Source organism: Amphiura filiformis, unplaced genomic scaffold (genome assembly GCF_039555335.1).
Source record: "Amphiura filiformis unplaced genomic scaffold, Afil_fr2py scaffold_51, whole genome shotgun sequence".
NCBI classification, from domain to species: Eukaryota; Metazoa; Echinodermata; class Ophiuroidea; order Amphilepidida; family Amphiuridae; genus Amphiura; species Amphiura filiformis.
This window is the reverse complement of record NW_027305515.1, coordinates 272,863-290,435: the sequence shown is the minus strand read 5'-3', so window position 1 is coordinate 290,435 and position 17,573 is coordinate 272,863. Positions and strand designations below refer to the sequence as shown.

At 37.9% G+C, this 17,573-nt stretch overlaps 1 protein-coding gene across 2 annotated transcripts; it reads right to left on the bottom strand.

Annotated features, from left to right (window-relative positions):
• Positions 1-71: 71 nt before the first annotated feature.
• On the bottom strand, positions 72-13,546 carry LOC140144378 (uncharacterized). Of its 2 annotated transcripts, XM_072166195.1 has the most exons (3): positions 13,336-13,546; positions 6,008-6,111; positions 72-4,363 (listed from the first exon to the last, which is right to left on the bottom strand). In XM_072166195.1, exon 3 carries the CDS (start codon positions 4,357-4,359, stop codon positions 550-552), a length of 3,810 nt encoding a protein of 1,269 aa, XP_072022296.1. In that variant the 5' UTR covers positions 4,360-4,363; positions 6,008-6,111; positions 13,336-13,546; the 3' UTR covers positions 72-549. The 2 variants fall into 2 exon arrangements, with proteins under 2 accessions (XP_072022296.1, XP_072022297.1); XM_072166196.1 differs by lacking the exon at positions 6,008-6,111.
• Between the last annotated feature and the right edge of the window lie 4,027 nt (positions 13,547-17,573).

Sequence of the window (17,573 nt, the reverse complement as noted above, 5' to 3'; positions counted from 1 at the left end):
GGTACATCACACCACTGGAGACTAGGGTACACAAGAGAGAGAATGGACTACATGACAACAATATTTGGCTGTGTAGAAAAGTTCTAATTATTTATTTTCACCACACTGAATATAAATGAAACATTTTGCAATTTGCTGCATTGTATTGTATTCTTGACACCTGGCAGCTATTGCAGATGGGGCCTTCTTGCACTCAACCCCTTGAAAAGATAATGCAGATAGTGTCAAATATGGGCTATTCCAGTCGAAATCCATACACCCCCTGTGGTAGACATGGCCTTAACCCTACCACACAGGGAGTGTGAATATCAAATGGAGTAATCAACTCCATTTGATATTCACACTCCTGTGTGGTAGGGTTAAGGCCATGTCCACCACAGGGGTGTATGAATTTCAACTGGAATAGCCCATATTTGACACTATCTGCATTATCTTTTCAAGAAGCCCATCTGCAATAGCTGCCAGGTGTCAAGAATACAATATACAATGCAGCAAATTGCAAAATGTCTATAGGGCAGCTATAGCAGATCACACATTGCACTAACCCCCTCACTCATTTTGCATAACATCTAAAAGCTCCTCTTTGACATGAATAATCTCATGCTCAGTGGAGGCTCCATTTGAATTATCTGACACTCCTATGGCTTCACTTGAGGAATTACATCCAAAAGGCTCCTCTTTGACATGAATACTGTCATACTCTATGGAGCCTTCAGTTTGAATTCCTTCATTTGAGTTTGCTGGTAGTGTATAGTAGTCTTCACTGCATTCAAAGGGCCTTTTTTTGAGACGAATACCCCCATGGTCAGTTAAGCCTCTATCTGATGACCTCAATTCAATAGCTGGCTCTTCAGTATGAATTTTTTCACGTACATTTACGTTAACCAACATTGTGAAAGCTTCGCTTGTTTCAAAAGGCTCCTCTTTGACATCAATACTGTCATGCTCAGTGGGGATCTGTCTGAAGCCCTTAATACAAAAAAGCCGCTTTTCAGGAAGAATTCTTTCATGTACATTTGTGTTATCTGACACCATGGAGGCTTCACTAGTTTCAAAAGGCTCCTCTTTGACATGAATAATCTCATGCTCAGTGGTGGCTCCATTTGAGTTATCTGACACTGCCAAGGCTTTACTTGAAGAATTACATTCAAAAGGCTCCTCTTTGACATGGATACTATCATACTCTATGGAGCCTTGAGGTTGAATTCTTTCACTTGAGTTTACTAACAGTGTCGAGTCTTCACTTTCAGACTTGCATTCAAAAGGCTCCTCTATATCGCTGTACTCAGACTTGCATTCAAAAGGCTCCTCTATATCGTCATACTCAGTGTAGGCTCCGTTTGAAGACCTGAAATCCATACCCAACTCTTCAGTATGAATTCTTTCATTTACATTCCAGTTTTCTGTGGCGACTTCACTTGCTTCATGTTCAGATTTGCATTCAAAAGGCTCCTCTTTAAGATCAATACCATCGTGCTCATTGGAGGCTCGACTTGAAGATCTCAATTCAAAAGCTGCTTCTTCAGTATTAATTTTTTCATGAACAATTATTTCATCCGACACTGCGGAGGCTTGACTCGTTTCAAAAGACTCCTCTCCGACATAAATAACGTCATGCTCAATGAAAGCTTTATTTGAAGACCTTGATTCAAAAGCTGCTTCTTCATCTCTAGGTCTTTCACATACATTTGTGTTATCTGACAATGCGGAAGCTTCGCTTGAAGAGTTGCATTCAAAAGGCTTTTCTTTGACATCAATACACTCACGCTCCATGGAGCTGCCATTTAAAGACCTAAATTCAAAAGATCCCTCTGTGTGAATTTGTTCATGTAACTTCAAACTATTTGACCATGTAAAGCCTTTGTTACAAAATTTACATTTGAAAGGCTTCACTTTTGCATGAATAAGTTCATGTGTTTTCAAGTTACCTGAGGTTGTGTAGCCTTTGTTGAAAAACTTACATTTGAAAGGTTTCTCGCCAGTATGAATAAGTTCATGTTCTTTCAAGCTACTTGACCGTGTGAAGCTTTTGCTACAAACTTTACATTTGAAAGGCTTCACTTTTGCATGAATACGTTCATGTGTTTTCAAGCTACTTGACCGTGTGAAGCCTTTGTTGCAAAACTTACATTTGAAAGGTTTCTCGCCAGTATGAATAAGTTCATGTTCTTTCAAGCTACTTGACCGTGTGAAGCTTTTGTTACAAACTTTACATTTGAAAGGCTTCACTTTTGCATGAATACGTTCATGTGTTTTCAAGCTAGCTGAGGTTGTGAAGCCTTTGTTACAAACTTTACATCTGAAAGGCTTTTTTCCAGTATGAACAAGTTCATGTGATTTCAAGTCACTTGACTGTATGAAGCCTTTGTTACAAAATGTACATTTGAAAGGCTTCTCTTTTGAATGAATACGTTCATGTCTTTTCAAGCTAGCTGAGGATGTGAAGCCTTTGTTACAAACTTTACATTTGAAAGTCTTTTTTCCAGTATGAATAAGTTCATGTCTTTTCAAGCTACTTAACTGTGTGAAGCCTTTGTTACAAAATTTACATTTGAAAGGCTTCACTTTTGCATGAATACGTTCATGTGTTTTCAAGCTAGCTGAGGTTGTGAAGCCTTTGTTACAAACTTTACATCTGAAAGGCTTTTTGCCAGTATGAATAAGTTCATGTGATTTCAAGTCACTTGACTGTATGAAGCCTTTGTTACAAAATGTACATTTGAAAGGCTTCTCTTTTGAATGAATACGTTCATGTCTTTTCAAGCTAGCTGAGGATGTGAAGCCTTTGTTACAAACTTTACATTTGAAAGGCTTTTTTCCAGTATGAATAAGTTCATGTCTTTTCAAGCTACTTAACTGTGTGAAGCCTTTGTTACAAAATTTACATTTGAAAGGCTTCACTTTTGCATGAATACGTTCATGTGTTTTCAAGCTAGCTGAGGTTGTGAAGCCTTTGTTACAAACTTTACATCTGAAAGGCTTTTTGCCAGTATGAATAAGTTCATGTGATTTCAAGTCACTTGACAGTATGAAGCCTTTGTTACAAAATGTACATTTGAAAGGCTTCTCTTTTGAATGAATACGTTCATGTCTTTTCAAGCTAGCTGAGGTTGTGAAGCCTTTGTTACAAAATTTACATTTGAAAGATTTCTCACCAGTATGAATAAGTTCATGTCTTTTCAAGCTAGCTGAGGTTGTGAAGCCTTTGTTACAAAATGTACATTTGAAAGGCTTCTCTTTTGAATGAATACGTTCATGTGTTTTCAAGCTAGCTGAGGTTGTGAAGCCTTTGTTACAAACTTTACATCTGAAAGGCTTTTTGCCAGTATGAATAAATTCATGTGATTTCAAGTCACTTGACTGTATGAAGCCTTTGTTACAAAATGTACATTTGAAAGGCTTCTCTTTTGAATGAATACGTTCATGTCTTTTCAAGCTAGCTGAGGTTGTGAAGCCTTTGTTACAAACTTTACATCTGAAAGGCTTTTTGCCAGTATGAATAAGTTCATGTGATTTCAAGTCACTTGACTGTGTGAAGCCTTTGTTACAAAATGTACATTTGAAAGGTTTCTCACCAGTATGAAGAAACTTATGCAGTTTCAAGCTACTTGACTGTGTGAAGCTTTTGTTACAAAATTTACATTTGAAAGATTTCTCACCAGTATGAATAAGTTCATGTCTTTTCAAGCTAGCTGAGGTTGTGAAGCCTTTGTTACAAAATTTACATTTGAAAGGCTTCTCTTTTGAATGAATACGTTCATGTGTTTTCAAGTTACTTGAGGTTGTGAAGCCTTTGTTGCAAAATTTACATTTGAAAGGTTTCTCACCAGTATGAATAAAAACATGATCTTTCAATTTACTTGACCATGTGAAGCTTTTGTTACAAAATTTACATTTGAAAGGCTTCACTTTTGCATGAATACGTTCGGAATGTGTTTTCAAGTTACTTGAGGTTATGAAGCCTTTGTTGCAACACTTACAATTGAAAGGTTTCTCTTTGGTATGAACACATTCATGTTCCTCTACCCCATCTGCCTGTATGGATCCTCTGTTACAAAGTGCACATGTATCAGTATCTGCTGCATGAGTGTGTGCATGTTTTTTCAAGCAACATTCATGCTCTATCCAATTACCGCTCTTTGGGAATGCTTTATTACAAAATTGACATTTACCGGTAGTACAAATGGGTTCTTGCGTTTTCAAGTCATAATTTTGTTCATGTTCCAAACCTTTGTTGTTCTCTTGTTTACCATTAATACAGATGCTCGTGTCACATGTTGATGACTTCTCTGATGTGACGCCATTTTTGGAGATATTTTCACAATTGGAATCCATCTGTTGATGAGGATCTGATGCCATTATTCTGTGAAGAAAAAGCAAATCTTGTATGACTAGCACAAATTAAGTAATTAGCACCCTGCAAACAATAAAAACAAACACAGGTCTTTTTACCTTGAGGGTGCCAAGACCCACGTACATGTAAAAAGGCCTGTCTGACTTCCAAAAACAGGGCACCTTTATATGTGATGTGATCAAGCAAAATCAGTCAGAAGTTGGAAATATTGATTTTGAGATATAGCCAAACAAAGGAAGTATATCCTTTTGTTTTCTTTTTTTTTTGTCCACTGGTTGTCCTAATTCAATGGGGTTTTCCACAAAATGTAGCTTTGCAAATGCTAGTGGTTTTTTTACAATCCTTTAAGGGGGTACTACACCCTGGCCAACACCCTTGCCCCAATGCGCTATAATTTTTAAGAAAAATGCAAAAATAGGCATAAATTTTGGGTGGGGTGTAGTACCCCCTTAAGAAACTGAAAATTGAACATGTCCAACTTCAGACAGGGCCGTGACACTCGTATTCAATCGGATAATCCCTGTATAAAAAATGAAGTCACTTCGCCGGCAGTTTGAGTGCCGGTTGCTATGCATTTGAGTGCGTAGCCTAAATCTTACGTACTTGTGAACGGCTATGATGCGCAATTAAGACTGCTTTATTGGTCAAAAGGACTTATCCTGTATTTGATTGACAGTTGCTGGGTCATTCGAGTGTGCAAGATTTGATTGGTTAATTTAGTTCCAGATCTCAGTTCTAATCTTGAACGACTGTCGAGGAAGTCTATTTCGAGCTATTTTCCAAGCTGGCGCACATCGACTGCCAATTATTCGGACCCTTTCCAGCAAAAATACAGCTTATTTAGCCAGTCTCGTCATGGGGTCATCGAAGAGAATATTTTCCTAGCATATTGAGCTAACTCCTCAGCTATTTGGTTTTTCACGATATGATAGTAATGCAAAGATTCGACCAAATGTTCGCCGTTTTTCGCCATTTAATTTTTTTTGAAATGATGACGTAAACATGCCTCATCTCTTACAGGTGATACACTCCTACACAGCTATGCCATCACATGCATGAAGGCGCATAGGCTGAATGACTGACTTCATTTGCGCAAACAAGTGGCTTATCCTATAGTATATTTACTCGAGAATCCTTGCTTCAGACTGCATGAATTTGCTTGATCACACCAAAATTGAAGAGCTCTGTTGCAAAAGCCAATACATCCACCTCTGGCTGAAATTGGCATGACATTATAGTGTGGGTAAAAATACACACTATAGGTGGCTGTTTGACCTTCATACAACCTTCCCTTCCGGAAATTATCGTATATTTCCTGTTTGGCAAATCTTAGGGAATTTCAGGAAATCTGAACTTAAAATGAATGTAAAATTTTAGGAAAATATTTTTTGATGTATGAAACTATGAAAGCCATAATACATGGGGAGTATGGGTTTCAAAATGATTTACTCTGACCAATTAGGCCTACATTTGAAAAACATACTACCCCTGTGGAAGATATTTCCGAAATCTTCCACAGGAGTAGTGAGGATTTCACTGGAATAGCCCATATTATTCTCATCAGTTTCAATGGTTTCAAAATTCAAATATGCTCAAAGATTAAAAAACAACCTGCAAAATCAGGCATTTTTCAATCGAGGTTTTCATACATACCTTGTTTTTTGGTTTAAAGATTCATGAGCTCAACAATTACCCACAATGCAATTTCCAGATCTTTGCAAATGGTTAACTGCAAAAAATTTCTCACTCGGACACTCCTGCCATTAAGATAGATAAGAAATTATATTTTAAAATTAAATTTACATTGACTCTCACAACTACGTAAAGTTGGCTTGAAAACCAAATGTAGCATGGACTTTTTTGGTATGCATCTTTCTCCTTTTTCCCTTTTAGTGTCATTTTCTTTGGAAGGAGGGTCATGAATATGTTGGTAACTATATGTAGAGTCAATTTTTGTATGACCCTTATCACAGGCTGAAAATTTTGCATGACGCCTATCTCTGGTTCAAAATTGTTATGTCCCCACTTGTGCCAACATAGGCTCAAAACAAATTATTCCAAGGATTATTGGATGACTGGCTTTTTTTTTATACTGAAAGCCCTATTATCTATCATGCCTTCTTAAGCCATGATGTACGATCTTACAATATGAAATTGGTAAATTTCCCAACTTTTTCCCCACATGTCCCAACTTGCAAAGTGTAACTTTTTTTCATACCAACTTATGACTTACTCGAGAACTATAGCTTCGAATTTGCACACGATAGTTACGCATTCGATGCTCGAGTACGCTGCTATCCTTTTTCTGTTGGTCAGCGATGCAATTTTTTGCAACAGGGGTTATTTGGTCTTGAGGTGCATAGACAGATTTACCGCGATGAATGTAACACTAATTACTATCGTCTCCTGCTGGCTGCCAAACGTAATTATCACAGAGAGCAGATCAGTGGACGTAACCAACAGCAGCTTTTTAAAGTCGTTGACACCATCACTAATGGCAAATCAGAGCCAACTCTTCCTGAACATGATAATGGCAAAGATCTCGCTGACAAATTTGCTGACTATTTCACGTCGAAAGTCACAAACATCGAGAATCAGCTTAACCAATCGCCAAACAACCCTGTCTATGCTCAAGTGTCTGAGTCATGTCATACACAGTACGTGACATTCCAGCCTGTCACAGAGGAAGAAGTTCGTAAAGTGATATCCGAATCTCCGACTAAGACTTGCAATTTGCCAGAATTTGGATCCCATCCCCACGTGGCTTTTAAAGCAAGAATTACTCGAGGTGTTGCTTCCCGCTATTACAAGACTCGTGAACGCTTCACTCGCCCAGGGTCAGTTTCCTGCTTCATTTAAGAAAGCATTGTGTGATTCCACTCATCAAGAAACCCAATGCAGACCGTAACGATCTCAAAAACTATCGTCCTATATCGAACTTGAGCTTTATCTCAAAGGTCACTGAGAGAGTTGTCGCGTCTGCACTTCAAAATTACCTGGAAACTAATGGACTGTATGCAAGTAGGCAATCGGCCTACCGTAGGTGTCATAGTACCGAAACTGACCCCCTTGTAAGAGTTCACAATGATCTGCTGAGAGCTCTTGATGAAGGGAAAGAAGGTATTCTTGTCCTGCTTGACTTTTCGAGCGCCTTTGATGTTATCAACCATCAGAAATTTCTTAATCGGCTCACCCGAAGGTATGGTATCGGCGGAAGAGTGCACGACTGGTTTGCATCGTATATATCTGGGCGAACGCAAGAAGTTATAATCGGCAATCAAGTCTCGGAACTGCAGCAGTTACATCAAGGTGTCCCTCAAGGCTCGGTAGTTGGCCCACTCTGCTTTGCTATATACGCCGGGCCTTTGCAGGACATTATCAACATGCACGGACTTGAATGTATGAAATACGCTGATGATACCCAGATATACATTGTGTCCAAAACGTCTGAAAGATCAACAAAGCTTTCACAGCTGGAACAGTGCATAAGAGACATCAAAGCGTGGACAGTTGAAAATAGACTCCTGCTGAATGATGAAAAAACCGAAGTTATGCACATCTCGTCAAGATTTCGGCAATCATCTACTCTCTCGCAAGTCACAATCGCTTCTGCTTCTGTAAACACCGTCTCAAACGCCAGGAACCTTGGAGTTTTATGGATGACTCTCTTCAAATGACAAAGCATGTTAACAACATTTGCCGTGTTGCATCCATGTCGATACGGAAAATCGGTCAAATACACGATTATCTCGACCAATGTGCTGCAGAAAGACTTGTCCACGCATTTATCACCTCGCGTCTGGACAACTGTAACAGTTTGTTATTCGGTCTTCCAGATTCGCAGATCTGTAAGCTGCAGCGTATTCAGAATATGGCCGCCAGACTTGTTACCAGGAAGAGAAAGTATGATCACATAACCCCAATCCTAGACTCATTGCACTGGCTTCCTGTAAAGAAGCGTGTCATTTACAAATGCCTTTTACTTACATATAAGGCACTTCACGGTCTTGCACCATTTTACATAAATGAACTTATTCAACCGCATATTCCAAGCCGCAGTGGTCTTGATCTGCAGATCAAAACCTTCTCTGTGTCCCGCGATATGCCACCATTTCTTACGGACTTCAGTCTTTTGCTGTCGCGGCCCCGAGATTGTGGAATCAATTGCCCTTGAACATTAAGAATGCTGCCACTATCTCGCAGTTCAAGGGCCTACTCAAGACTCATCTGTTCAGGTTAACCATCACGGACTGGCTTGTTTAATTCATTGTTTGCTGGACTCACGCTGTTCTCTGATATGTCTATTTTGGTTTATTGTGTAATTTACTTATCTTGCTTATCACTTATGTATAATATGCCTGCCTTTGTGGTAGGCCTGTGTCTTTATGTGGTTGCCATGATCTGTCTTTTACTTTTGTATATATATTTTGCTTGCCAATATTGTTATCATTGTTGTAGCTTAAGATAGTACTTTTAAGATATTTTATATTTGTAGTTTAGTATATCATTGTAAGGCGCCTTGAGGTCAGTTCTGGCATAAGGCGCCCCATAAATGCATTTTTATTATTATATTATTATTATTTATTCTGTTAATGTTGAAATCCAGAGGAGGCTTAAGGGGTGGGGTATGAACGTTTGGACAGTATTTATTGTGGGACATTAGAGCACATCAGACATATCGAATTGCATTATGAATACGAAGAATGTCATTCTGATATCAAATAATTTTGATTTTTTGAAATTCGCAATATAATACATATTTTATGGCAAATCATTAAAAATTGATATTTTTGATATTTAACAGTACTTGAAGTAAACTTTTTAAATCTGATGATTTATACTTAAAGTATATGTAGGTGGGATGAAAAGCCGACGATCAATTGAAAATTTTGACCTTTCGTATTGAAGATATGGATTTTTTTTCCCTAAAACACCAAAATAAAATAGGTCTTTTTGGGAATAAATCCATATCTTCAATATAAAAGGACAAAATTTTCAATTGATAAATCGGCTTTTCCTCCCAGCTACATACACTTTAAGAATATATCATTAGATTTATAAAATTTATTTCGAGGACTGTTATATATCAAAAATTTGAAAAATATCAAATTTTAATAATTTGTCATAAAATTTGTATTATATCGTGAATTTCAAAAAGTGAAAATTATTTGATATCAGAAAGACATGCTTCGTATTCAAAATGCAATTCGATACGTCTGAGGTGCTCTCATGTCCCACAAAAAATACCGTCGAAAGGCCATAAACGCTCATTCTAGATCCCTTAAGGCATTCCTACAATGCACTATGATTGGGAAATTTGATCAATATAACGCTCATTCTACAAAATCCGGTGCCAATCCACTAAAAAAATTGAAAAAATAAAAGTTGTTCAAAAAGACCTGCTTTTTGTGTTTTTTAAAAGTAAATGTATCACTACTTTCAGATGTAAAAATTGCCAACACCACTTGCATATTTTTCTTTCAGGAAGTCATGATGTTTTTTAACACTAAAACTCAATGTAATGTGAGCTACGTTACCGACTATAAAATGGGCTGGTTTTACTCAATCCAAGGTCATAAAAAGCAAATTAAAGATCACTTGAGTGAAATTTAAAACAGATTTCACCATTTCATAGAAGTTTTGAAGATGCGTAAATGAGTGTGTAACGTAGCTCACAGTAACGTAGTTCACTGGTTTTTAATGTTTTTAATGTGATTTGCGAACGTTAGAACGTTATGTCGGTTAATTCTAATATAAATGGGGTTCGACCACTGGTAGCTTTCACATATTATTAGGAAGTACTTGTAATACATGTGCATACTATAGAATTCTGGTAAGGTAGCTCACCAATCTTAACATGGTCGGTCGAAATTTCAATGTTTACAACATTTCTATGCCAAAAATGCTACAGCATCACGATTTTTACTGTGATTTTAAAAACCTATGAGTGTTTCCTTTCAAAACCGCAAATTACATTGATACCTCTGTTTTACTTCTTTCCAATAACGTGTGTTAAAAAGGGGTAACGTAGCTCACAGCATTTTGGTGGAAAGTGCAATTTATTTTAGAATTACACAAAGACATTTTAATCACTAAAAAATAATGTTGATAAACAATATGATGGTGCGTTATCTAAGTAAAAAACAACAAATATGTAAAGAAATCGCATTTATTCAAAGAAAATATTCAGGGTTAGATGTGACACTTGAGCTGTGGAAACGCATTTTTAGCGATTTTTGAGCCTTTGCAAGGGTTAATCAGGCTGAAGAAAGCATTTAAAGTATGGAAAACTATATATGTCCGTGTAGATCTCGTTGAGTTCTACCAGAAAAACAACATATTTGATGCCCTAAATGCTCGACAAAGTTTTTGTGGACCAAAGAATGGAAAAAAGGCTATTGGCACCGGATTTTGTAGAATGAGCGATAACCTAATTTTAAAGGCAAAGTCCCCATTGCCACACACACAAAATGGTAATTTTAAAACTGCAGCTAACGAGCTAATAGTTGAGACTTACATGTATGACTGATATTTGATATTCTTACAGGAAACATTCATATTGTCCCACTGCATTAATTTTATTCATAAGTCTTGATGTTTTGGGTGTTAAATAATAGGATGAAAACACCAGATATTTGCACACAATCCCAATTCAAGGTATGATCAACTGTACCACATGTGTACAAAAGCCAGACATACAAGGTCAGAAACCCCATTGGGTTGTGGGAATGTCTTTAAGGCCAATTACAATTGATCCTTAGTTTCCTGTTTCCCTCGCGCGTCCAAAATCAAGAATGGAAAAATATTTAATTATTTTATTTTTATTTAGGTATTTTCATCTTTTAAGTGACTTTTTCATTACTTTTATTTGCTAATATCTGTTTTTGATCATCTCAACTTTGATTATGAATATAAAACAAGAACATTGTAGGGTCCCCTACTAATGTTAATGTAAAAATCAATTATAAAGGTAAAATAATTAAATACGTAGTCTTAGTCAAAATGACCAAATGGACTGTTGATGATAGTCACGACCATATTTTCAAAATAAAGAAAGTAATAGATAAGTAATAATTAATAGATAATTAATAATTAATAATTAAAAGTCGCCTCGTCCTTTGTTTTCAAACTTGAAACAGGAAACTAAGAATTAATTGTGAAGGGCCTAAACATCCTCTGGTTGAAATCTATATGGCTTAATTAAGTTTCAGTGACATAGTGTTGCAAGTTCAAAATACACAGCAGCTCACAGTGGCTTAAAACTGATGTGTAGAAGTTATCATGCAGTGATAGTTAGATTTCTTCAAATAAAATCGCTTTTGTGTAAAACGGATCACCGTGGTGATAAATGGTGTATTAAGGCCAAATAAAAAATAAAGCATGTTTCTCGTCCCCTCCCGTTTCCTTTTTTGAGGCCGCTTCAAATTATTATTTTTAATTGTACCTCGATCCGATCCCCAACCTTTTAACATATTGTATTGCCAATGATATAAATCCAATTTGCAGTGGCTAGAAGCAAGGTTATCACAGAAAACTAATTTTGGATACTTGCAAGTGCATACTGCAAAATTCAGCAGCCTGTGCACACATTATGTACATGCAGTTGATAAGCTTATATAACATTTACTGCTTGAAATGCAACTCTGCAAATCTTTAATTTACCTGTGCATCAACATGTGTATATCATATGTATACGTAGTCATTGTAGTCATCTGTAGCATAAAATTATCCATAAAGAATGAATGATTTGTTTGAAGAGACCAAAACACCACCATTAAGAGAACAGCTTGTTGCATGAATCCAACGGCAAATTTGAAATGGCAGTTGGTGATCACGTGACCTTAGCGGATACCTTTTGGATGCCTCCTTTTTTTGACTAAGTTAGTGGATACCTTTCGGATGCCTCCTTTTTCTTGACTAAGTTAGCAGGTGCCCTTTCGGATGCCTCCCTTTTATTGACTACATGTAAGTTAGCGGGTGCCTTTTTGGATAACTTGTTAAGGTACCGGATACCTACCCGGTAGCTCCCACCTCTGACTTTGAGGCATCCAAAAACTAATCCGCTAGCGGGTGCTATCGGATGTCTTTAAAAATGACATCCACAAGGTATCGGATACCTTGGCTTGCGGATCAGCACCGGGTAGGCATCCGCTACCTTATTTTTTTGATATGGGTGCATTTTAAAAGTGGTATGTGTGTGGGAATTTTTATAACTGGTGCACAGTTACATGTGTATCATGTTTTGAAATACTCTTTGACAGCTCTCTCCGTGGCTGTTTGAATGCATGGTTATACCATGTACCCATACACTAGATATGGGTACATGGGCAGCCCTCGAATTAAGGATCTGAAGGGGCACGGCAACTTTTTTAGGGCAAGTTGATAATTGCCTTGGATTTTCACTGAAAAGGCAAGGCAGCACAGCAGTTTGTAATATTTCAAGAGGGCATCATGGCAACTGTTGAAAATTTGAGAAGGGCACCAAGGCAATTTCTCAAAAGTGAAGAAAACACACACAAACACAGATAGATGATTATATAATAAGGGGCAGGGCTGGGGCACCCACGGCAACTTCATTAGAGGGCACGGCAAGTGACTGCCTTGGGTAAAGGACATACTTTAAGGGCATTACGGCAGTGGGGGTGGGCACCCATGGCAAAATGCCATGGGTGCCGTGGGTTAATTCGAGGGCTGTACATGGGACAGGACAGGTATACACCTGCGCAGTCTAGCAGTTCGCTGACTAGCAAATGTGTTAAAGTAGGTTTGCCTGGCATACCTAGTACCCGGACCTAGTATACTTAGTATGCGCTCATCAAAGGTTTACTGCAAAATATTAGTCTTTTTAATTCGGTCTTCAATTATGAATAAACTGTACTGTCACTACTGTACGTATGTACTGATGTACATGTGTATAGTATACGACACTGACACATTGGACAGTACACATTGTGATGATTGTCATGATTGTGTAAGCTTACCGCCAACGTTTTTGCCAGTCAGTGATCGCCACAGCCGCGAGGTCTACTGAAAGCACGATGTCTGCTACATGTATTAGACTACTATAGTGTGGGTCCTGATTGGGGTTAACATTAATTTATCGGTATAAGAGTAAACATTAACATTATTTACACATGCCGTTTACTTTTTTCCACAAGTTCATTTTCTTTTACATCAGCTTTTTACTCCAGGCTGACATTACTATACCACAGACAGACCAAGGATGATCTCCTGGATGGGGCAGCTTTAATTAGCATGAGGCCGCATTGATATGTAAATAGCGTATTGTTATTTAAATTTGCGCCCAGACGTATTGAGGGCGACAGTCATGTTATCCAGACGGAGAATGGCTGCATATATGCCGGGCATGTCAATTTGCTGAGTGAAGGCTGATAATCACCTTTCTGTATAGGTAATAAGCTAGTATATTTCGTGTACCAGTTGGTTATAACAAAAAATTAGTATCTTATTAAATATATTAAATGTATAAACTTTGAAAGTTACATGAATTTGAAGAGCAGAGCTTCGAAATCTAGCTAAGTCAGGTGATGTGAAATTCTGCTGCGTGACCCCCTCTGCGTGGTAGAATTATATTCATAAAACATTGAATTTAACAGATATCATGGGCAGCCAACCATGATTTATCAGCATTTAAAATATATGTTAATTAACAAAGATAAATAATAAAGAGTACAAATGGCAATTAACTAGTAAACAAGCCTGAAATCTTAAAATGTTGCCACGTGTTTTGCCGAACACATGATATGTCACCATGTGACCACTATTCAGATTTACCGTAAATATTTGGAGTATGCTTGCACATCATGCACATACACTGTGCATTTATTTACATCCGTATAAAATCAATAATTCATGCTGGGAGCCAAGTAACATTGTCTGCTCAGCGCAAATTGGTATTTTATTTGACTTGAGAGCATAATAGAAATACATAAAACGAATCATGGCGCCATGATGGAAGGTCAGGTCGGGTATCAAAGGTTATTATAACTTAAATACTACTTGTATTTCCCACCTTGCCTCTGTCACATATTTCCTTCATATTATTGACAGCAAGTCCTAATTTTGACTTTGCTACTGCAAAATGTCATTTCATATCAAATTAGTAGACTTTCTTTGAAAAAACATATCACTGGTGCCTGATGGGAATACCCGTCCGCCATTTCATTAAACTGGATCGTTTTCGCCTGGTTTGCGCCCAGATGTATTGGGGGCGTGCTATACTCTCATTGAACAGGCAAAGTTCGCAAAACTAACAACGTTGTTATTTGCCAAACTCAATTAAAGCCATATTATAACATTTGCTGAGGAGGACGCCCTCACTGAATTTGTTTAATTCATTTTTTTACACGATTAAATTGTACTTTATTAAACCAATATAGCCTGCAAAAATCAAGACTGTAGGTGCTGTAGTTTTGTCAAAATCAGAGATTTTGAATAAAAGGCTGATTCAGCCCTTTATTATTACGATGGAATTGTTAGTCGAACGCATACACGATGTTCATAACACACAGTATGTATGCGGCGTGCGCGACGGTGATATACACAACAAAGGGTCGTACCACAACATGACCGAAGGAGTGGTACGTATTGGCGACATGTGCGCTGGTAGTAAATTACAATTTTCTTTGCTTTGCCGTAGTTGTTCGGCTCAAAAATAAAGGGATATATCTGACAGTAAAAGCTAACATTTTATGGCAAAGAAATGCTAATCTATTTTGTTTGAAAATGTTATAATATTGCTTTAACATGATCCAAGGGGTCGAACATGAATTATTCATAACGAGCTATAACGGATCGATAACTGGCCTCACTTTCTAGCTAGTAAACCAGCTGAATTTTTCATAGATTTTGCGTTGCTAATAGAACAACCGTGAATTTAGTGTCACCCCCTTGGACAGACTATACCATGATGACACGGTCCAGTACAGTTTGGTCCACTCTAAGTTTGCCCAGCCCGTGATTGGATTGGGTTTTCCTATTTTCGGGGGTCATCAGTAACGGGTATGTGCCTACTGGCGTTGCGAAGTAGGTACGGTACCAAACGTTGTTTGAAAAAGGGGTCATTGAGTACAAAAAATGAGTCTTCTGGTAAAATTTTTTGAAAAAAATGGAGCAAGATTCTATTTCTTGATGAAATTAGAGAATTTGAAAGTTTCTCCATTGATTTGTGGCATTTTGATGATATAATAATTATAGAAAAAAGGGAATCATTGGGTATATTAAGGGGCCTTAGTAGGCCTATTGACAGCACATACTGTCACTTCTACAGTTGAGAGTTGAGTGCCCCCCCGGACCTTCTTCCCATATCTCCTTCACACCCAGTTTCTGCCGTTCCTGACACTTGTCGCTGCAACAAACCATTTTCTGAGCAGAAACAATGATCCTGTGTACTTAATTGGCTTTCTGGTTGGGGAAAATTACGGTGCCACACTGAAATTTCAACATGTGTTGTCCATTCTTTCAAATTCAGGGGCAAAATAGGAGCCTTCAAGTGGGTGAATTCATTCTAAAACATGGGGTTCTCAAGTTCACAGGGATGCGACCGGGCAGCAATATTTTTTTCATATATACTTTGTATTTGTAACGCATGTAGTAAAATCTGATAATTTTTCAGAAAATCTTTGGGAAAACAAGAAAAATACGGGGTTAGTTTAGGGGGAAATGGGGTCTTTGGGTAATATAATGGGATGGTTGGGGGAAACAGGCAAAAACACAGGGGGTCATTGGGATTGCACATAAAATAATAAAATAAAATAAGAGTTTGTTTCCAAAAGGCGCTAAATCCAAAGGCTGCTTTATGTAAAATTCAATGGCAGATATTCCTAAGAATAGCAGTAACCTTGCCAATCTAATAACATTGGACCACTAGAATAGTTATAACAATTAACTGATTTGTAAATTGCCTATATCCACATATATAAACATATTATTATATATTGTATATTAACGTCATGAACAGTAATATTATATATTACATAGATTATGCAGGGGCGGACTGGTGGTTTTAGGCGGCCGTGGCAAATTTATTAAGACCGGCCCTATTACTCAAATAGAGCGCAGCGAGCGAAGCAAGCGTAGCGACTGGCGCATGGGGTCCAGGGGCCCGCGTAAGGGCCCCTGGTAGGGTCCAGGGCAACGCCCCTGGTGGGGGTCCAGGGGGCGAAGCCCCCGGACAACTAAAAGTTTTAGCTATTCTAGGGGGTCAGGAAGCCCGGATTTGACAACGATTTCTGAAGCCAAATTCCATTTGTACAGACTTGAAATATTCTTTATCCATTGTCACTCACTTGCAATAATTAAGATCAAACCAACAGTTATTCAATTTTTAAGTAGTGCATGTTTTATGTTTTCACACAGGATTACATCTTTGCAGAACTGTGTTATCATATCGTGAATATATATTCAATCATTAAAAGACAAATGCTAAAAATTGTTTAGGCCTACTGGGTAAAGGTTAATAGCAACTTTTTTAAACTATTGCGATTTGGTAGTTCACAGCATCTAGCGAATGGAAGTGAGCTTTGGCAAAAAATGCATTGATCATTTCATAGCGAGCGTGATAAAACTCAACAGTGGCGTAGATTTGTATTTTACATTTGGAAAAATATTCTTGAAATAGCACCTTTTGCCGACATAAGTTTATTGTACAAATGCGCGCGAAGCGCACAGTCATTTTTGGCATATTGAAGCTAAACTGGTGATGATGCAGTGGAATAAATTCGCGCGAAGCGCAAAAAAATTGACACTTTTTAGGCTAAAATGGCCAAATATGAGATTGATTTGGTCAAAAACTCACATAGGCCTACAGGTGTCATCATGGGGGCTTGTATGGACCATCCTTTTAAAATATTGGGGGAGTATTTATCCCCATCCCCGGGATCTATGCCTATAGTTAAAACATCAAAAGGGAAAGAAATTGGTTTGAGTATTGAACTGAGTAATGTGGCTGTAAGTATTATGTAATGTAATCCCTGCATTACAAGGAGCACCCCAGCCCAGAGGTTTTTGAATGATGGTCTAGCCGTGCTAGTTTTGACAGCTGATGGTGGTCCAAAGGCCGGGAGGGGGGCACTCACTAAAAATGAGTGAAGCGATGTGCGTGCAGTGCGGCCACAACCCACATTAACCCCCATTTTTCAACTCCCTCTCACTCAATGACCACTTTTTTATTTTTTATTTTACTGAATTACTGATGAAC

Coding starts and splice junctions, on each gene's coding strand:
- LOC140144378 (XM_072166195.1), bottom strand. CDS start 4,359: ATGGCATCAGATCCTCATCAACAGATGGATTCCAATTGTGAAAATATC.